Genomic DNA, 23,532 nt, shown 5'->3' with positions numbered 1-23,532 from the left:
ACCACTCACTCAAAAGAAGAGTTGAAGAGCAGCTGTCTGCATCTGGGAGCACAAGTTTTGGCACAGCAAGACTATACTTTCCTTCTACAAGAAGCTTGATCTCACTGTGTCCGCACTGCAGAAACCTCTGCTACGTGTTCCAATTGGCTGCCCTTTGTACATGTCACTGATGGAACACGTGTGACACCAGAATATCTGTGCACAAGAGTCCCAGAGCCTGGGCTTCTTGGTCTCATATAGGATGGCACAACTGGAAAGTATGGTCTACTGCACAGACCATGTGTTTCACGGCGAATAGTAAAGGATCTTCCGTGTCAACTCCAAAAGAAAGGCCGCCATTTCTAGGAATGCTTACATAGTATTTAAAGAAACAAACCAAAAACCTCCTAATTGATGAAGGAGAAGCAGTTTTTCAAAGCTATTGGACAAATGGTCTAAAATAACAAATGGTGAGTTAAAGCTAAAATACTATAGGAAAATTTCTTTTTGCCAAGTGTTAAGCTCTGTCATCTAAAAAGAACTCAAGTTGCATTCTTTCTTTCGTTTTCATTAAGGATAACTACAATTTTAGCTAGAATTTGGAATACTGAAAGCAAAATGAGGATGACCATCCTGCAGAAAGGACCAGGATATAGTATTGGAAATAGTCAGATGAATGACTACTTGCAAGTAATTACTTTGGTGTCTGGCTTCTGACTAAGCCAGCTATTCCCTTCAGTTGTTCAGAGATGTTTTAATGTAAGTCCTTCCTTTTTTTTTCAACTAGTGGAAGCAAAAGAATAATATTGACAATCCGGAATATTTTTTTTTAATAGGCTGCAGACTGATATTTTATTTACCATATCACTTGAATCTTTAAAGTTTCATCCAGATTTGTCACTCCACCACGGTCAGAATCTCTAATGCCTTTCTCAGAAGACTTAGAATACTGGCTCTCTGCCTGTGCTTAGGATTACAGAAAAAATGAGAGAAGAACACAAGAAAAATTAGTAGCTACAGTTTCCCAAGCTATAAAAAATTAATTAAATACAATTTATTCTTTTAAAGGTGCTTTTCATGGCACTGCAATATTTTGCTGATGTGTGCTGTCTTCCAGACAGGAGATTTCTTGAGAAAGACCTGGACATCTTAAGGACTGTCAAGAAGACATTAAAGGATGAAATCACTGGTCTGTAATTTCACCTGGTTAATTTGCACATTTGGCTTTATATTAAAAAAAAGGACAAAGTGCTGCAAAAAAGCAAATATAAGGATTTTCAGAATACTCATCTGCAAGTGACAGATGTCGTGTCAATGAACCTATTCCACATAGGACGCTAAAGCCTTAATTTGTCTTCTCTTGCATCAGGATGAAACATCAGGCTCACAGCAATTGCTGCCAGGTAATTGTTTATTTATTAAAGTGGTGAAAGATCGAGCATAATCATTCTCTAAAACTTACCTGAGGAATTTAAACAAGGAGCATATAGGTAGTGAAAAAAGGCCAAGGAAACTTCCACTCCCTAAAAATTCTCACTCCTCCACTAAGAAAACAGAAAAAAGATATTGGCCTCCTGGCTACAGAAGGAGTTCTTTCCACACTCTGCCCAGTAGTTTAGAAAATTATGCCATTCTCCTTCCTCATCTTTTGATTTATTGTGTATTTGGAAATACTGATGAGACAGTTAACACTCTGCTACACTCTGCTGCATCTCATCCCTCTCTTATGTTGGCCTGATGAAAACAGCCATGGCACACATAATGAAAGGGATCTTCTCTAACTCCCCTTTTAACTCTTGCACAGCACTCTAGGATGGGGAGGGAAATGATGAAACTATTCCCTGACCCAGAAATTTATAATCTAAAGGAAAAAAGGAGTACAAAAGCATGCTATAATAACAAAATTATGAGACTTACTCTAATTACATTATATTTGTTCAGGAGAAAACTTTAGAATTGGAAAAGAAGTTGGCCAAGATTCGTTGGGAATTTGCGTAATACTTGTCATAGACCAAAAAAAAAAAAAAAAAAAAAAAAAAAGAAAAGCACTTAGCGGTGGAGAGAAGTCCTTGGTATTTTTAAAAATGACACAGAGAAGGCGGCAGCAGTGCCAAATAGCCTCCCAAAGCACAGACATCACAGCTTTCCATACAAGCCCGAGACAAAAGACGTTCCAAGAAACTTTTCAACAGTGAGTGAGAGATCATTATGTAGCTGGGAAATCCATTTAGTAAGCAACTTCCTTTGAAGCACTTCCTCAAGGACAGGATAAGTCAAACACAGAAATTTTAAAATAGTCTGCTTTATTCTCACTCAGAAGCAAGCCATGTGAGCCAAACCTGGAGTTGCATCCATTACTTATCCAACAGCTGAGCACAGAAATTAAAAGCCCTTTCTCTCTGTATGGGTAGAGGAAGTGGACAAAGAAAAGAAAATGCAACACCTTCCTCCCCTCAAATTTCCAGTGAGAGGTTACAGAGTTAAATCTGACAAGATGACAAGAACAGTATCAGGGGGAATCTAGTAAGTCATGCCAACTGCTCTTGATTCACAGCAAAAGCCACTGAAGTAAATTTAACCACAGCAAAAGGATTGATGTCTTACGACAGAGAATGAAAAAAACCAAGGTCACACTGTTACACCATACCTCTTGCTGTCTCTAGTCATATCTGATTAAACTATCTAGGCAACTGGACAATAATACAAAATTCCTACCTAATTCAGAAAGGACAAGCACAGTGGGTTTTGTCAACTGAAACAGCAATGGTCTACTTAGCTCCAGAGATGGTTGAATTTGGTCTGATGTGACAACAATTTCATACCACCATCTTCTGCCATTTAACTGCAACTGTAACAAACAAGATGACAGACTTACTTTCTTTCTCCACTAAAGACAAAAAGAAGTTAGCCAAAGCTTATTTTTCCTGAAAACAGAATCTTAAGCTTTTTGGCATCCAAGCCCACCTGCACATCCTTCCCTGTGCTGCTGCTTTTGCTGTACTGCAGCCCAAGTTCATTAAGACGAATCGTGTTTCACTAAAGCCGCCTCATCAGTAAGTATTGCTGAGGCAATTTAGTAATGATCTTATTGCGCAGTGCTAGATTTTTATAGCCATCTCAACTGGCTATTAAAATACAGCCCTGCGCTTTGAAATTGCTACTGCGCCACTTCAGGAATAGTTAGCATGATGGAGTTGCAGAAAGTACTGTTCATTTCAGTAGAAACCTCACTCTCTGTGAATGATTTCCTGAAAGTGATACTTAAAATCTACTATGAGATTAGATGTTCATTTTGCATATTAACCCAGGATTCTTAGAACTGCTTGGAGAGCTCTTAAGAACTGAATGGTTTCAAGGGACAAACAAACCAAACAAAATGTATGTATATAAAATTGCTGCACAGTCTTCCAGCAAATAAATTTTGTTTATTCCTTTACTGCTAATGGAAAGTGACAGTGAAATCCAAAAGAGGAAGAATCATCATGAAAATATAAGACCTCAAACTAGTGATACCCTGCAGCTCAGAAGACAGCCCTAGTTTTAGGTGAGACCAATCAGATGGATGGCTTTTGAATTCTGTTTGAAATTACTCTTATTGATCTGGAAAACCATTACTTTATCATCTGACTACTTAGCTCTGAAGATACTTGAATTTGGTCTGATGTGACAACAATTTGATACCACCATCTCCTGCCATTTAGCTCTATTATAAACAAAACCACCATGACAGCTGTACTTTTTTTCTCCACTGAAGACAAAAATATGGTAGCCAAAGCCTGAAATACAAGCTGAAGTGCCACTCTAATAATAATAACAATTATTAAGTGAGATTAGAAAAATAAGCACTACTTTTCATGGAATGGAAGGAACCGCTCTACAGCATGAATGGATTTTAAGGAATATTTCATATGTGGTAATTTATTCAAATTAGATGGCAAGTCTGTATTAACCAAAGGCAGATAATACCTTTAATTTTTTATTTGTGCCATAAAGCTCAAGATGATAATAGCAGCTATCTGCAGATATCGTCACTTAAATTAAGGAATGAGATCCTCAGTCTGTGAAATACGAAGGTGCAGGTATAACGTATCACTTTTTCTCCATCAGGCATTGGCAACACTAATATGCCAAAATATTTTTGAGAAACAGCAAAGGCTTTTATATCACTATCAAAGAGCTTTCTAATTTTATGACTTTCAAGAGAATACAATTTTCATGCAATAAACTGCACAGATACTCACATATTCTTACATTAGACAATCCTAGCCTGCAGGGAAGTCATGGCTTTTAGTGATGTTAACTTATAAATGGTGGTTTTGAATCACTACCTTAATATTGGAAAATTATGTATTAGTGCTTGACAGAGCACTTTCTGCTAATTGGATGAAATACAACTCCCTTCAAGCAAAGACATTTCACAAAAAATGCTATTTTAGTTTCAGTTGTGCTGGTTTTCTATTTATACCTGTAGTCAGTGATAGTATGTTACAGTGACATGAAGTGAAGCACTTAGGTTAGAGTTGAGAACCTAAATAGTTTGTTAAATCTAGGTTTGGGAAAGTTTGCCTGCTTCCTCATTTTTCTACAGCTCTCTTTTTTAAGTTGCCCCATTTCGCTCTGTTTTAGATCAGGATTCACAAAAAAGCTCATAGTACAGGAGGAGGAGAACACTGAAAAATAGAAGTAACTTCAGAGTTGATGAGGTCATAAGACTGAAATTCTTAAGATCATAAGTAAAGGTTTAAGGTTCTGTTCAAACTGTGAAAATACAATTTTGTCGAAAACACTTTGGAATTATAAAAACATTTCTTGGCATGAAATAAAGAAATGTTTTGAAGATTTCAGGTGATCATAAATTAACAAAACATCTGCTTAACTTGCAGTAAGACCCCCTCTCCCCGAATACTAAAGTTCACTGTGCAGTAATCAGTGTCCCTTAAATCAGAGAAATTAGGCCAATTTAGCAGTAGAAGTGATAACTATATTAATAAAAACCCGTGTATCGTCATTAGTCTGAAGCAAGCACTTGCAATCAGTTATCAAACAGCAAGATCTGAAAGCTCTCAGTCTTCTCTGAAATTGGGGAAGAAAGAACTGTGGTTCTTTGCAAAAACTCCCTCTTTCATTTTAAGTGTATAGCTATTACCTGAGATAAGGTAAACTTCGGCTTTACTTTGGTAGATAAAAATGATAAGATTTCTCATTTCCTGACTGGGAACAGCACTTTTAAAAATTACCCCCCCCCATTCTGCTGTTCTGATTGAATACTTTTTAGCAGACATTTTAAAATACACACAGTTCTACTGTAATATTTTGACTATTTCACTTGTCACTGCAAGCTGGGATGCTATTTATGCAACGGAACACAAGATTTTTCCAATAAAGCCATCAATCCAAATGAAAATATGTCAACTTCTATGAAACAGAAGTATGAACTTCTATGTAACCATAGACAGTAATGGAGTAGAGAACATTTCAGTAACAATTCAAGTAAATCTACAGTGAAATCATACCTTATATTGATGGTGAAAATCTCTGTGTCTTCTCAAGAAACTTCCGAAACTAATCAATGGGTTAAAAAATACAGTACTTAAAACATACTGGTTCTTTTCTTAGTATAGTAAGAAAGCTTCAGTACTACCCAGTGACTTTACTCAGTGTCATCAAGAATAAAACAAATAGTTATGTGAAAAGGAAATCTACCACGTGCTGCATATTCGCTTCAGGCCAGCACAGAAAACAATGAAATGGAAACTCTGGAAGTGGTTATGTCCAATGACTTCATCTAACATTTAGATGGATATACATAATTCAAAAAATAAATGTGTATCACACCCTTTGTATTCATCCCATCTTATTTTTGAGTATTTTATTGAGATGCCCAGTTTAGGAGCTTGGTCATTGCTGATTAAAACCAAAATCAAGACAGGGAGGCTAGCTGTCCGGAGAGAGATACAGAATTGGGCTGAACAGTGCTTAACAGATGCATTAATTTTCAATTTAGAGCCCCAAAACATAATAACACCCGAAATGGATTAAATGAAAAGTCCTGATGTAGCCCTAATTCTGAGAGCATGACAGTGTAGAGGGATAAGTGCCCCCAAACACCTTTTGTTAAGTGCCCAAAAACACTGTGTGGGGTGAATCTGATCAGAATGTATCACGGGCTGAATTAACCAGAAAGAGAAAAAAAGCATGCTTACAGGTAACGAAAAAGAGACATAGCTGCTGATCCGTTCAGAGACTTTCCGTCTGAAATAAAGTGATCAAAAGGGCAGCTCTAGCCATCACCGCAAGATTCTGATGCAGTTCAAACATTGCAATGATAGTTACTATTGAATTATAATCAAGGGTGTGGGAAATTAATCCTATTTCGCTATGACTTTATAATCAATCCACCAGAATATCTAGATGGCAGAATCAGCTACTCTTTATATTGTTCCTTTTTTAGGTGTTTTTAAGTCTGCCATCTCTCCTATGAAGTTTCCTGGTCCTCAGCTGTTCTGCTTCACATATCCCAAATTTCATTTCTGCAGCTGTGTTATCTTTTAAGATATCACATTTCCTATCGAATTGAGGTCAGAAGTTTAGTATGTGATCCAACACTACTGTAGTTACTGGAATCACTAATTTCTGCATTATTTTTTTTTCCCTTCTGGTATATAATATCAGACCTTAAGTTATCAGTTAGGTATTGGTAGGTAAAATATTACACAACCTATGTGGTTAACTAAGTTTCAGACTGCCAGCAATTTTCTACAATGGTGGAAATCCATTTTTCTGGCTGATTCCTTAAAAAATGAAATTTTAAAAAAATCGAATTTAATTGCTGCAACTAATCGTACATCAAGCATACTAATGAATACTTGTTTTTAATAAAAAGTAGCTTTGCAGTGTGATAGGACTGCATCAAAATCCCACAGGCCAGTGGAATTCCTTTGGTTCAAAATCCTCCAGGCAAATGCAATCAAATGGATTTGAGCACTGTGATCTCTGAACAGTGACTGCAGTTCGTAATTCACTGCTCATACACAGTTCTTTGCAGGGTCTTATAGGAAGCTAATACAAGAGTTATACTACAAAGCCAAACACGACCATTAAATTGCTTTGTTTTGAATGTCTGCGCGTTTGTTCCCCAGGAACCAACACTGCAGTGTATGCAACCCTTTCTCATTACTGCTAGTCTTGTTATGTTTCAACACAGAGCAAGAAAAGCATATTACTTAAGGGCAGGATTTTCAGTAGTGTCTAAATCCTATCGATTTTCAATAAGAAAGCCCCATTGTATATCCTTCTTCTGCTACAGCCTTCAGCTCCAGCAAAAACGCTGGCTGCTACAATCTGCAGTGTCCTGAGAATGACTCAAATAAAACACCTCCTGTTTACCACCAAATGCTGTGCGAAGCCAGTGAATCACTGAAAGGGTACGTCTGACTGAAGAGACATACAAGGTGCATACAAAAGACAATCTCCCGAGTGCATGAAAGTGGAAGATCCTACAATGACCACACTTAGCAATTACCTTGAAGACACAAACTATCAACATCAGCCAATAGTATCAATCAGGTGTGGCAAATTGATGAATGCACACCTTTAAATACCGACACAGCTGCAGGTCTGTTTGAAACGTGGATTCTTCTAATACACAACTCCTTCGTGTCTTTCTTTACCTCTTTTCCTAAAAAGTCAAGTTAAAGAGTTGCAAGGCCTTTTAGCACGTATGATGCTAGAGCAGCTTTTTTGTAAAGCAGCAGGAACAATTGCATGGGGGTCTGCATTCAAAAGGGACCAACTGGCAGCCCACTACCCTGCCATATGCCCAAAGCCATTGCTACAAAGTGCAGATTGAACTTCTTATGTTCAAAACTGACTTGCAAAATTAACTTACGTCTTTTATATGGTGGTTGGTCACTAAAAAATTTACTTCCATTTAAAAAAATTCTAACCTTTATGGACTCAGCTTGTAAAACCCCTCATCTTGAACACCTCAGATGAAGTTAAAAGAATATTTATATAAAAAGCCTTGCAAATTTCCTTCTTTATCACCCTCAACTGGCGAAAGATACGATCTGCTACACATACACAGGCAAGCTAGTGATCTCTGAGTTTACATGGTAATATGGAAGCCAAGGCTTGCTTTCAGGTAGTAAATTCTCAACACATTGAAGAATGAACTCAGTATATACTGAGTTATATACTGACAAAGACAGACAGGAAAAGAAGCAACTGAAAAGAAATTTGCTACGCCAAGTTTAGTATGGAAAGCCTTCGTGTCTGAAAAAGAGATTAAATATCTTTATTCACTTTATGAGCAGGAAGGAAGGAATGGTGTGGGAACTACCAGGCTAATTTTCAGGTCCTGTTCTGGACACTAAAACATCCCAGTTTCACTCTGAGAAGTACGAAACACGGTGTAGATAAATATTAAGTTGTTCTTGCACTGTATAGTAATGGTGTGAAAGATCAGTTCACAGAAAAAACACCTGAAATATGATTAGATAGGCATCACACCAGTGACTAGCACTGAAACCTACAGCTAAGATTCGCAGGTTGTATTCTCAGTTTCTCTGTGAGTTTGATGCCTCTCAACAGTTTATTTTTCATGGAATATTTTGAAATACTCAAAAGAAAACTGCTACAGATATTATAATTAGTATTGCTAAGATTTCCAAAGAATCTATAACCTATTTTCCTCATCCTGCTTTTTTCATCTGTGGAATATAGAAAGCATAGAAAGGTATGCTTTCTTATTGCCTAAATTATACAGATAAAAGACCTGGCTTTTGCAAAGAACTAGCCCATCAACATTTTTTTTCATCCAAGTTTCCAGTTAACTTATTCCTGTAATATTGAAATTAAAATTTAAAAAAGATATTCAGCTTAACAATAAAAATTCAGTCTAGTACATGTCATACAAGTACACAGCTATGAAATTACGCTTGTAGCACTAAGCAGCAAAGCTTCTTTAGCTTGTCATAAAAGGCACTCTTTTGATATCCACTTCTTTTATGAAAGTAAATGTAAAAATAAACAGTTTCAGGTCTACAATCAAAACAAACATGATGCAAAAACGTTATTAGATAATGATTGCCTCTCTTGTCAGTTTCCACAATGCAGCAAAAATTTGGTCATGGGGAATTATTTTTACTGTTTCATCACAACCTGAAAGGATATGTTAATTTTAGTTTTTTTAGCCTTAGGTTACTCAAAATGACTATCATATCATACACTTAGTTTAATTCCAAAGCTGTAAAAACCGCTGCTGCCTGCACTACTATTCTGAGTCCATACACGTACAAAATCTCATTAGAGATACTCTGCTATTAGAAAGGGAATTTAGCATTGTAATTGACCACAAGAATCCAGACTTTTGTGGGTTTACCCTCAGACGCATGTTTGAATAACTTACCGTTCGTACTGTTCGCCAGCACTAGAGGCTGATGAATAGACTGCTGTGTCAAATAACCGTGATATATATAGAGGAGGTATAGTGCAATATTGAAAACAGTGCGTTACCTTGCTTACTATGATTGGATAATCTCAACAATTCTGTGTGAATTAGAAACAAAAATGTACTCGGTTACTGGTATAAAAAACTATGTGGAAGAATACTGTAATATTCACATGAGATGAGATGTAAGGGAAACCACTGAAAAAGCTATAGGTTATTCACTGAAAATAAAACAGGTAGAATAATCTCATGTGCATGGCATATTTTGAGACATGCAAACTTCTCCACTTCATATATATGCCATTAATTAAAGACTTGCTTATGAAATAATTACTATGGATCCAAAAATCTACTGCTGTTCATTCTATTAACATGTATCGTGACAATATCAATTTTCTTTGCCCAGAAATTAGCCATGAAGAAAAACAGAGTAGCCAGAGGGAAATTTCAGACAGGAAAAAATTGAATTTTTTAAAAAATAACACTTCTGCAAATAAAAACGTTTTGCAAAAGGAAACGTGAAAATATAATATTCACAATTTGAACTAATGTTTCTAGAAAGGAATTTGTGGGCTTTTTTTCTGTAACCAAAAGATTCTGCTGGAAGATATAAAGCTGATTTAGACTAGTAAAGGTTTCATGCTAGACTTTCATGTAATTATGTTGAAGGCTAAAATAAAATTCACCTACGTATCTGTGCAAGTATTCTTTTCTTCCTGTTCCAAAGATAACTCTAGAAGAAACCATCAACGTGAAAGTAGAAAGGATAAGCTAGATAATCATTAAGTCTTCTGAAAAAAAGGAGAATTCAGGAACTTTGTATTCAACAGCACCTTAAATGAAAGTCAAGGGTTTCAGCAGAGGAACTTTAGAGGAAGTATATGTGCTGCCAATGTAAAGAGTATCATCTCTGCATCTTGCATTTCTTTGGGATGTAAGGAGCCATCTATACAGTAAACATCAAATGAAACAAACCATAACTCCTGGAATTCTTTTATATTTCAGGAAGCGACATGCAACCATGAATTCAATGTCTACCACCTTAAATTAACTGCATGTCAGTATTTGACAGGTCAACCAGTTAACCAGTCAACAAAGTCAGACGCCATTTAAGCTACAGAGAGGTTAAGTATCAAGTATAAAATGGATGTTTTTTCATTTTCCTGTTTACCTTTTGGTCCTTTGAACAACTTGATCTCTACCACGGTCTCCAGAATAGGTCTCCTTCGACGAACATACAACCGTACTATGGAGCCAGCCTCTTTTAGGGCCTCCACGGCTTTGCTGTGTGAGACTTCTGACACGTCGACCTCATTCACTCGCAAGATGCAATCGTTGACCCTACAAGGAAAAAAAGGAACCATAGATACTAAATGTTTCAGCTGTTATTTTGGACCACACAGAGCTTTGTTGGTAGTGCTGTAAAATGAAGAACACTTCATTGGGAAGTCTGCCAGATGACAGAATTAATGTGATATGCTTCAACAGCAATGAGAGAAGCAGAACACTTAGTCCCTCCAAAAGACGTACCTGATTTAAACTAAAGTCTACCTAATCACTCACACCTACCATCCTCCTTCATAAATTGGGGTTGGGTCCACTAGAATGATAGAAATAAGTAATAAACAGCTTGTCTTTACAGACATCATTAAAACACTTTTTACTAAACAGTATAATCAAATTACAACATTCATGCTGCATGCTGTTACTGCTAGAGTTGCTTTTAAGGAAATCACTTGATTTAATACAGAGACACCAGTAATTGTTCGAATACCTCCTTTAATCTCTCATATTTCTTCATCAAGGCCAAAGGTTAAAGTAAAAATATTGTCCAACAAAAAGTAGACAATTTAAAAGAGAATGTTTCATGCTAAATAATTTGAGTAAATTTCATTCTTTACGTTTTCACCACCGACTGTTGGCTCCAAGATCTGCTGTGTGGTAACAGCATTTATTTTTCATAGAATACTAATAAAATTCCTCATATTCTTACTTTGGGCATTTACTAAAATTATCTGAGGATGAACTATTATATTCACCCTCAAAAATATCCTGGTTAGATGGAGTAGTAATCTCCTTAGCTGACAGATTTGTCCAAGTTGGAAAGGAAATCTACACCTTGAGAGCACTAAAATCCATGTCCAAAGCAGCAGGCTAATGACTTAACTGCTGGACCATCTTTTCTTTGCCAATGAGGGTCAGCAGATGAATTGAGACTCTCTTGTTCCTGTGAAGACACTTATGAGATGCCTCTACGTATTTTGGATACAGAAGAAAAAAGGCATATGTAAATGAATATGTTCTTCTGCATGTCTGAAAGGACAATCAGCAAAGAAAACATGGGTTGCTAAAAATATTCCCATTTCTGCTATGTTTCTATACATAAAGATCAACTGTCGAATGTTACTCTTTACAGTACAAGAACACTTGAGCTGAGTATTGCTCAGGAGTCTTAGCCCATGAAGTGAGAATGAGTTTTTACCAAAAGTTTATCTGAACTCTGAGAATTTAGAATGGATTTTTGTTATGTTCTTGTGCTGCTGTTTGTGTTTAAAACCAAACCAAACCAAACCAACAAAAGACCACAACTATTTGAAACCAAAGACTTTCTGTGTTTTCAGCCTTCTGGAAGAACATTTACAGGGGAAAATAATAGCGGCATTTATCTGACAACTGGTCAAACTTGGAAAGGACACAAAACTGATATTTCCCTTCTGATAAAAGTACTGTATTGCAAAGTTTCCAGTTTTCATTCAATAGTCGGATTGGCTGATTTCCTTCAATGCCAGAAGTATTAATTTTCCAAACGTTCAATTGTGTGGTTCGCTGTCAAGTCAATAAGTGCTGTAATATAATTTGCTTTATTTTTTAAGATAAAACGTTAATACATCCTGCTAGTGCTTCCCACTCAGTAAAATTTGTGACGTTTACATGTTGTATCTGAAATACAATTGACTATGTCATGCTTAATGAACAAACTATAGGATCCTCACCATGGGATGTTTATGAAGATAAAACGTGGGAAAAGTTTATAAAAACACTAAAAGGGAGGATTACATTTATTTTGTTTTCATATACTTTGTGCCCTGCATTGACAAATATTGATATTGCTAGATAAACCTATCTACCTTAAACCTCTCATAAAGGCTCTAGTAATGCCTCCTGCTAAGGGAAAAAGCATGTCTCTTGGAGAAAGTCAGTAAACAACATGGAATTAACTTGTTAAAATCAGTAGATCACACATCCATTTACTGAAAAAGCAAGACCATTTGGAAAAGGATATTTGCACTCCAACAAAAATCTCACCTTAGTGTCTAAAATTTGGTCTTTCAGAGTTACCTACTTCTTTAAAACAGTAAGACTATCTTCAATAAAACATGCACAGTTTAATACTGCTAGTGTAGGATGAATATAAGAGCGAGAGAATAAAAAGCTGATCCAGTGACAGAAATACTTTCATACAAAGTATTTTGTTTGTATATAAACACAAACTTTGTCAGTGCAGAAGCAGCAGGACAACAATTATTGTATCCAGTCTGTTATGACGAACACATCCAGTGCTAGATAGGCAGCTATGCCCTTCCAAACCTGTAGGCCCTTTTTTTCTCCACTCACAAAGAAAGAGATGAGGTTTTTAGTTTTCATAAATAAAAGAAATACAATATTCAAGAGCATACATGCACATGCAAAGCCTGCACATATATACGTGCCTATAGAGTTCTGCAGGCTTTAACACCATTTTTTGAAAGGCGTGCTGACCTAGTACTAGACCAAGAGAACACAATGATCTCAGAGGTCTACAACTATTCTTTGAGAATATTCAGACCTCTAAAACAGCAGGTCCATGGAGCAATGGAATAAATGGCATAAGTTGGTGAGATGATTCTAACCTTAACCATAATGGCTAAATGATTCTTTTATTATTATTAATCTAGAAACTCCAGAATCTTTTTAGAATTTAGAAACATAAAGCACTTGGAAAATAAAACCAAATCATTATTCATTAAGAAATAAGAATTTCAGAGAAGAGAATAAAACAAGAAAGATGAAGCAACATCTCAACACACAGACTGTGATGTTGTATTTTTCTCCTATGCAGAAGTTTTCAGGGCCAAAGCTTGGCATGCTGTTATTATCTAAAGACAGAAGTCTGTGACAGTGCTCTTGCAATACTTACTCCTTCTATTTAAACTTTTACAGTACAGTTCCTACTCTGTAAGAACTCTGATTTTTTAGTGACCTATACATGCTGCAACAATATAAACCTAAAATAATTATAGCAAAAAAAGGCATTAAATCAGATTTAAGAAAATCCTTTCAGATGATATCAAGTATATGGTCCTCTATTAAGTGTATGGTAAAAATTATTTTGCCCTTGCAAACAGCTCTCCAATGTATTTTCTCAGTTTCACTGAAATATTCATGTCACAACTATATGGCAAAAGTTTATTGGAATTGACACATGGATTCCTTTCTCGGTTTATCTCAAATCTTCCTAAGGCCTGTAGGTGGATATACATTATATGCAGAAGTTAGTTTCAGGCCCAGTTTCAGACCTGTGCCAAGAGAAAGCTCTGCCTCATAATCCAAGAGAGTAATACACAAGCCAAACAAAAGAGATCCCTGTAGTTTCATCAATACCTGTCGTAATTCAAGACAAAAAAATCCAGGCAGGAGGAAAATTGTTCCAAGAAGACTCTCCTTGTTTCCACAGCAAGATACCATAAATATATTTTATATATTATAACAATACAATTAATAATTAATAAAATAGTAACATATTTTAATATATTAAATATTTAATACATTTTAAATATTAAACCATTTCTTTAACAGTTTCAGAACTGTTAAATTATCACCATTCTACTTGTAGACCTTCATGCCTTATACTTCAACTAAGAGCTATTCATACAGTTATTTTTTAAGATTACAAAAAATTGTAAAAATTTTTTTTTTTGTTGTAAAAAAAAGTTGTAAAAAGTTCTAATGAGAGAAGAAAAGCAGAAAAGGAAGATGTATTCTAAGCTATGGCTAATGACTTTTGCAACAACTAAGAAACTAGAGGAAATTCTATTTTCTCTAATTCTATACAAAAAGAATTGTAAATTTTTTTTCTTAAAATGTAGAACTTAAATTGCTAAGATTTAACAATATAAACTCAGCATCTGCTGATGATACAAGTTCACAGAGTTCTTGACTAACTTGATCCATGTTCCAATGAAAGCAACATGTGATTAGAAGTATTTCGGAGAATGCATGTGCTATAGTGAAAAAAAAACCCACAACATTCTAACCATACTTAAAAAGAACATAAGCCTAAAAGCAATGTTCATGCTATTGTTTCCTTGGAAAAAGAGGGACTTCATACCTCAGTTCAGCACAGCATATAAGTCTCTGAGTAATTTTTGAGGTATAAGTAATCCTATTTCCATTGTAGACAAAATCCTCAAATGGGGACTCAGCATTATACACAGATTTAAATTTGTTTGAGTCTATAGAACCACCCATGCAGGTAACGGCCAAGTTAAAATGAGTTAGGCAGCTCTTCTCATGGCATGCTGGCTCATCAAAATACTTCAACAAAATGGATATATTCTGCAAGACTTCTGTAGTATAATTCAGATAAGAAGGACTTGGATTGTAAAATATAGAACACATGCTATAATCATGACAAGAGAGTTACAACTGATACAAGAAATATGAGAGAGACTTTGCCCTTTAGGGGGAAGATCAGGGGGACAGAGGTTTAACAGTAGTTGTTCAAAGCAAGTAAGGCGTTGGATTAAGGAAAAAATACTCGTTTTTAAGGGCTTGTTTCAAGTTTTTTTCTAAACCTGACTACCTTAATCTGAGTTTCATGTTTACTGTTTTCAAGAAACTGTGCAGACATCCTTGAAAAGCAAATTGCTTCAGTCAAGTTGTAAGTAAACAAGACGAGTACAATCCTTAGGCACTTCTTAGAAATATAGTGGGCGACAACTGATAATGATCATTCTGTTCACTTGTTCTGTGCAATATGGTGTCCTGAAGAGAAACCCAAAGCAGCCTAATGTGGCAGCAAAGAGCCCCAGATGACCAAATGGTCCTGCCAAGGCACATTAGCCCACTTGCAGTTCCATAAAGGAGCTAGCTGGAACCAGCTATGGACTCAGGAACAAGGGAATGATCCGTGCTCTGTGGGACAACGTTGTGACACTAAAAGCTGCAGCAATCCACAGGTCTTACTTGTCACCCGGACACCTCCATACTAATTGGCAGGCTATTAACGGGACAGCCCTGCTTCTCACAAATACAGTTACCATGCTTTCTCTTGCAGGATGGTCAACACTAACAGATTATTTCTAAGTAAATCTAACTTATTTTTAGCTGCCTTCTCAGAAAAGCTTAAATTTGTATGGAATTTATCTATTCTTTAGTCAAAGCTTAGAAATCAAGGGGAAAATATTGTTTTTTATTAATTAATTAAGGGATAAGCAGTGCAAAGCTATGGAATATATCAGGTAGGTATATACCTCCATACATCAGTATGGAGGTATCGGGTAAACAATATAAGCAAGAGAGAGAAACACTAAAATTTCACTTTGTTTCTTTGCGCCTCCTTTGTTGAACTTTTTTAGCCAACATTTCCCTATAAAATGGTTAATGTTTTCTTTCTTCTAGAAATTACAAGAACACAGCATTTTAAGCAGGAACACGAGATTATAGGTGACAAGCTGAAAGGACTGACATTATCCTTTCTTCAAGACATCAGTGAATAATAATATAAATATATTTTTTGACCCTAGGAGAATCAGTCTAGTCCACTAGTTAGGGAAGATTGACTCTGTCTCCCCTACTTTATTTTTATAATTCTATATGCACCCTTCCTATCCCATAGTAATTAAAATTTACAACGTACAGGGGTTAAAAGTGTAGTTATTGGTACTGGCCCATATAATTTCTTTCCCAGATGAATAATTTATTTATTTTTTTTAAAAATTTCAACTAAGAATTCAGAATAAAGGATCTCAAATTTACTACAGCAGTATTCAGATCTGTCTTTCCAATTACAGAATCCAAAGGTACAACTAAATGCCAATGATACGTACGTACCACAGGGCATACTGTTTCCTTAGGTATAATGATCCTTAGACACATGATCTAATTTCTGTAGCAAATTCACATATACCCTCAGGCCCCTTTCGGACATAGTAAAGTAGTATAAAACTACTGCTATGTCTATTTTAAAAATAAAGAGATAAAACGTAGCAGTAGAAGGAATTTTTTGGCTATTTCTGGAAGCTAGAGGGATCTAGTGCTTATGAAAATATCTGACGAAGGTGCCAGCCAATCCTAACTAAAAATTTTGACAGTTATGTGCTTTTTAATGAAATTCCAAATATCTCATAGAATGGTTTCTGACTGAAAATAATACTTTATAAAAATTATGGTTGGGGGGGGGAATAATTTATGAATGATGCAGCAGAATTTGAGCTGAACTTAATAAAAATCTGAAATTCTGGGAGTGACTTTGATTAACATATATGTGCAAAAATTGGGACAATAAAATGGTAAGCAAACCCAATTTAACATGAAGGCACTACTTGAATTATCAAATCGAACCTACACTCCTAGCAAAAGCGGAATTGTCTTTGGTTCTGAGGAAAGTGAACAAGGGCTAAAACCAAAATGTTTCATTTCTGAGAGAAAAAAAAAAAAATGGCATTAACCTATAACAATTACATAAATTGAAAAAATTGCAATCTTTTCCTCCAAAAAGCTGGCCTGGTGCCACCCCAACTCTTCCTGTGCAACCTTGAGCAGGTCATTTACTTCTTTTTTCATAATCTTCAAATAGAGGATTAAAGCCCCACCTGTGTCCCATTTCCTTTGTCTCCTGTTTACAGTCTAAATAAACTTTCCAGAGGAGCGTCTACACCTTCTTGGCTCATCGAAAACAGGGACTAACCCTCAGTGCTGCCTCTAGGCACACTCAGCATTAATAACAGATAACCAACTAAAGCAGCTCCTTGCCTTTTCCTGGCTGTGCTCACCCTTCTAACCAGTCTTCAGAAGTGAGAGACGAAGGGCAAACACTTCCACCGTGCACAAAGGTTGTGCCGTGTGTGTGTTTGTGTGTGCACTAAGACAGGAACTAAACTCTTGCACAACATTCCTGTAAGTAAATACACCCAGATGGATGCTTTCTCCACCACTGGCAAACCAGTTTCGGCATGTTGGCTGTTGGGAGCCTGAAGGCTGGAGCATGGCTGAGCTAACAAGTCTTGCCGAAAAGCAGGGTGTGCTCATTTAAGCCCAGTGCCGTGCTTCCGCAGCCTCACAATTTATACCAGCAACTGGAATGATTTTCAGCCCAGACACTGAAATAGAAAATCTTACAACTGTTTTTGATTACAGTATATGTGTAGTTTTTACTACAGTGTAGTGAAAACGCAGCCTTCAGCCCACAGCTGCTGGCATGAGGTTTTGGAGGGAGACCTACAATTGTGTTCGTGGTTCACTCCTTTCAATTTTCACAGTTTTTGGCATAGAAAAGGGTCACTTATCTTTCCAAGTGAAAGCTGATCTCTAGTGTGTTTTCCACCTAAATGGCAGAATGCAAAAGAAGCAGAGGAGCAGCAGAAAAAGCCTGTGTGCATGGAGCTCCAGCTCCATCCCTCCAGATCAGTGCAGTGTCTCAGTCACTATTCTGATGCACACATTCAGGACCCACTAGCACAAAGTCATAGTCCTTGTCCTCCAGAAGGTTGTGTGAGAAAGCAAAAAAAGGACAAAAGAAATCCCTCCTTTGTATACCAGGAGTTCAATGACGGTTTAGGAGGTAAAAATGCAGTAATTTTCAACTGTAATGCAGTTGAAAATGTCAGATTGCAGCCAGGAGGGCCTAAGGTCACACCAGCATGCCTTGCAGGTGTGCTCCCAGAGGACTTTGAGCTTTATTTCACTTCCAGAATGGATACTGGAACCCAAATTGTCAGGGAATAATTCAGATTTCAGAAAATATTTCTGAATTTCAAAACTGTTACTGCCTGAAATGACTGTGTGTTTCCATACCCTGTTAATGACACGGCCTTGCTGAGAGCTGAGACACAACCAGCACAGTTACCAAACTGTCCTAAACTTTTACATTTATTGTCCTTAGCTACCGCTTTAGTGACTTGTGGATATTTTTAAAAGTCATCTTAATGAGATATCAATGTATTAAAGAGGCTGCATAATAGGAATTGAATTTAAAACACAAGTGACTAGTAACAGTATCAGTAAAAATATTAGTGGAGCAGCTTCTTGTACACAGCATCTCTTTACCCCTCTCCCTATGTTTCATTTATAACACTGATTTCTATTTTTGACGTTGCAAGTTGGAAACAGACAGCATACTGCACTATATAATTAGGAACGGAAAAGTCCCTGCAGCCTTTAGACTCTTAGAAGAGAATATATTTAGAAGCCTGAATAAGTTCCTGTTCACACAGTTTCCATAGAGGACACATCAGCATTCGCTTTTTTTTTTTTTTTCCTTTTTCTATTTTCTTAAAGGTCTTAAACTCAGCTGTAAGACTTCACTCCGGGCATAAACTTGGCTGAAAAGCAGTTTATGTGTTGTTTAAAATTCTTTGGATCATTTCTGCATTCTAGCCTAGTTCTGAGAACTTCCTGAGGCAAGGCTGGGGGTAGCCTTCAGTTAACCCTTTCTGCCACACTGAACAGATCCTTTTAGGCAATGTGCCTTTATCACAGGGTATCTGTTTGTTTGGGAGTGTTTATATACAACTTTTTGTTGAAAATACCCACCAAGCTAATATTTAGAATCCAACAGAGTCTGACCCAAAAGACAGCTCATCTTACACCAAATTGGTACACTGAAATCCCACACAGAGATAGCCAGGCCAGCTCAGACACTGACAGAGTAGATCTAACACTAGCACAGAAATCCACCTGGATCGATATTTTCCACATGTCTACAGCCAGTTACAACTGATAAAAGGCCATATTAATGCTGCTCTGCAATGTTGAGCTCATTCGGCACTAGCTTGAGTTTCTGCACAACCTGCCATGCAGTGATTGATTGCAAGAGGGGGGCCATTAATGGCTACCAACAGGAAAAAAAGTAGAAAAGAGAAAAGAACAGTCACAACCCAGTAGTACAAAAACCTCTCCCATAGATTAAAATCAGAGACCTTGGGCCCTGGCAGCAGGATTGCTGCAGAGACACACAACTAGGCAGCAAGGCAAGGCAGCCACCACCGAGGCTTGCCCCGGAGCCACCCAGCTGAACCTCACCCACCGCGTCCCTGTCGAGGGCCAGGCGGCTCACCCAGAAATCAAGCCCTTTACCTAACGGAAACACGGCTGCTCCTATCGCCTGAATGATCACTCTGTGAGGAAGATCAGAGCTAAAACGTGTGGAGTAAGGTGGTCGCTCACCTAAAAGATAAAAGCTGTATGAAGTGAGAATCCAGGCCAGGGGTCCATCTAGCCTGCTGTTTCTTTCCAACAGTGACCTTTACCAGAAGGTAAAGGAAAAGCATTAACACAGTATTTACCCAGAATACATTTTCAGCTGCTGACAACTCTGGATTTTCCTGAGTTAGAGATACTTTATTTATTTATTTGTTGGTGTCTTTATTAATCCCGGATAGACTATTCTTCCACAAATTTGTTTAACTGCTTTCAAAACCCATGTAAACTTTTAACATCCACACCATTTGCTGTCAACGAATTCCAGGCTTTTGCTACCAGTTATATAAACATCTCCCTATGGATATTTCAACCTGCTGCTTATTAGTTTCGTTTGATGTCCCCACATGCTTTCATTAGAAGAGATAACAAACATTGCTCCCTGGTCATTCTGTTTCTCTCCCATAGTTAGGAAACAGAACACAATCTCTTACACCTCATAACTGATTTTTCATCATGTGAGAAAAGGGCCTGCTAGACAAACTCTTCAAGCCAAAGGCATACAGCTGAACTACTGGTAACAGTAATTTAATTTCAGAGATGGAAACACCATCACCCATCTTTCTATTTATCTGAATGCCTTTTGGCTATAACACCTACAGATTCATAACAACTCTGAAAAAAAATGCAGTTCAGGCCAAAGTAGGTTTTATTATGTTTTTTTTCTTAGCAACAATAACATTGCTTTATGCTGAATAAATTATCCAGTCAAGCCAAAAATAAATTTCATTCCAATATGCTTTGAATTAAAAAAAAAAATAAAAAAAAAAAAAAAAAGTTTAGACAGTCAGGGAAACAAAAATCAAAACAACAATCTGCTCTCTTATTATCCAATATCATCTCCTAGAAAAACATTTTAACTACCTCTGCTTCCATCAGTGAAGCTGTTGCACTTTGTAGAATGTAATGCTCTTAAATTGCAGTCAAAATCTCCCATTATTCAGGAAAGCATCCTCAATCACAAGACCAGAAAGAAATTCTGCCTCTTGCTTTGACTTGATGAAATCTTTAACTATATTACAGGAATGATAACAACAATAGAAGCTAAAACACATGCATGTAAGATTGCCACTGATCATTGCTCAGGACATCCATAGAGAGGAGACCCTGGTCCACAAGCTCTACCAGGCTCTCAAAACAGCTCACTGCAAGGTTGCTCTGTCCCAATTAACATTTACTTGTCTTTGAGGAAGTGAAACAACTTTGGAAGGAAATAATAAAATATATTGATTTCCTAGCCCCTCCAATTTAATGATCTGATCATTACTCTGGAAGATATGGGCTCATGTTCCCCAGAGAGAGGATGGTGAACGCACTTCAGAGGTGACCTGAGAAGTGTTTTTGCCACTGCTTTCGTGAATGAAGGAAGTCCCAATTTACTCTCTTCCTTTTGCCTCAGAAAAGCAATTTGGACTTCATTTTGTATCAAAAAATGTTTGCTCAGCTTTAGCATAGTATTCTGAAGCCTTTTTAGACCTGAAATTTGTAGATAGCAAATTTTTATGCAGTGATGAAGCCAGCACTCCATTGAGAAATGCTCACAGGCAAGGGATACATAAAAAATAGCTTATTTAAAAAATTACAAGTCAAATAAAGAAACTGTATAATTTAAATAAATTGCCACATATATTGAAAACTTTTAAAATATTACTACTGGCAAATGCACTGAGCATTTATATTTTAAAGGACTGATTTCCCAAAAAACTCGATAAGCAGTTAATCCAAGGCCATTTTAGCTGTAGGAGTGAGTTTGATATCAAAATTTCAAAACTAATACTAATTTCAAAATCAATAACTTGACCTTATCATTATTATTATTTTAGGCTATATAAAAGCTGAAGTTTCATAAACTATATGCATGCTTACTGCACGGTATTGATTTGCTATCACTTAAACTTCGTTCATGATGACCTCATGCAACATGGTCAGTAATATCCAGTAGCTAAAAATTGTGGTAAAATCCACGTCAATTCCTAATATCATACTCTACATCCTCAGCTTAGAAAATAAAACACCAAGATACAGTTAAAATTTCTCATGTATCTACTCAAAGGTTGAGCCAACGGCACCACTACAAAAAAGTGCCATTGTTTTTGTATCTGATAAAATTCAGAGAGGTTCAGGATGCTTCACAGACAAACCCAAAGGAGAGAAGCAAAACCCCACTTGGTTTAATGTCTCCCATAAGAGCCACATCTCCTTGCACACACTTTGAGGATGGAAAGTAGTTATTAGCTAATGGTAGCTCATCTCACAGGGTGTAGCTATATGGGTTTGAGGGAGGAGTAGCTGACACCCATTCAATTTCCACACAGACTCAAGCATAAACTTTTAGAAAAGTCAAGTCTGAGTACATCTACGACAGGAGGACCTCTCTTCTTTTTTTAATTTATCACAAACATCCTGAAAGCAGAATGATATCCTGTCACTCTATACTGCTTTTGGAGGTATAGCTGTTCTAAACCATTTATAATCAAATGATTTTTTATTACATCAAGCCTTCAGTTATTGCTTGGCTAGCATAACTCAAGGCAAATTAACTCTTTTGCTAGGTAAGACACACCTACAGTAATTTTGTACAAAGTTTATGGTCTTTCACTTCACACATTATTCCTTTTAAAGTGCCCCCCCGTATGAGACAGACTCCTCTCCCCCCAGAATAAGTCACATCCTCTTCAAGCAGGGTTAGGGACTGTGATACACAAACAGATGTCAAGGCAAAGCTGCTGGGTTGGGGATGAGCCCTTGCCTTTGCCAGACACACCAGTATAAAAAGACAAATCAAAACAATTCTCCACCCATAAAAGACCATTTTGTACTTAGCAGACCTGAGATTCCCACCTTAACTTACTGGAAATCAAGTACGACTTTACTAAAACCAATAGATTTGAAATAGTGCAGAACAGACACAAGCGTGAGGTGATTCAGGCCAGTAGCTCCGGCGATAAAGTCAGCAGCCACTGGCCAAACGCCTGGTTACCAACTGATCGGCTGGTAGGCCCAACGAGCCCATATTTTTGTTTAAATGTTTGTGTTTGATTGCGAAGGGACGGCAGAGGAAGCAGGCAGCTGAGTGTAGGCAGGAGAGGGCAGGAAGGGGAGGGGGAATGCAGAGGCTGGGCAGCAGGGTGGGCACGACGCTGGGGCTGGCAGGGGCTCCAGAAGGCTTCCCTGAAACAGGCTCTCAAACTCGTGCCAAATTTGTTTTATAAACAACCTCTTTCGCAAGATCTATAGGAACTACTATTTCCTTTTTCTATTCCCCTCTCCCAACATTAAGTTGCTTCTCCCACCCTGCAATCCTTCTCCCTCTGCGCTTCTGATCCCGCTCGCTCCTCAGCTTTGGTATCCTTTGCTCTTACCACATTTTTCCATTCCTCCGTCCGTTCTCTAACTCCCCAGTTATCCTCAGTCTCTCTGCGTCTCGTCTCCTGCCACTGCCATGTACGATGCTTTCCTTCCGAAACTACTCCCACTAGGAACCGAGTGCTGAAACTCCCAGCGCATCCAGCCTCTGTCGGCAGCTCGGCTTGATCTGGGCGGCTCTGGCAGCTGGTGGAGGCAGCAGCCTCTAATGGTGGCCAGAAGGAAAACTGCTCACACAACAAGTATTCATGTCTGCCCTTCAAAGCCAGAGGCCAAAG

At 37.3% G+C, this 23,532-nt stretch overlaps 1 protein-coding gene across 10 annotated transcripts in view; it reads right to left on the bottom strand.

Annotated features, from left to right (window-relative positions):
• Positions 1 to 23,532, bottom strand: part of DLG2 (discs large MAGUK scaffold protein 2) — a 1,022,965-nt gene that overhangs the window by 317,184 nt on the left and 682,249 nt on the right. For all 10 annotated transcript variants that reach the window (XM_086481686.1, XM_086481690.1, XM_086481691.1 and 7 more), the window contains one exon: positions 10,602 to 10,771. In XM_086481686.1, coding sequence (XP_086337812.1) covers positions 10,602 to 10,771 — 170 coding nt within the window. The remainder of the gene's footprint in view (positions 1 to 10,601; positions 10,772 to 23,532) is intronic.

This window comes from Leptosomus discolor, chromosome 1 (assembly GCF_034619465.1).
Source record: "Leptosomus discolor isolate bLepDis1 chromosome 1, bLepDis1.hap2, whole genome shotgun sequence".
NCBI classification, from domain to species: domain Eukaryota; kingdom Metazoa; phylum Chordata; class Aves; order Leptosomiformes; family Leptosomidae; genus Leptosomus; species Leptosomus discolor.
This window is presented reverse-complemented; position numbering and strand designations above follow the sequence as displayed.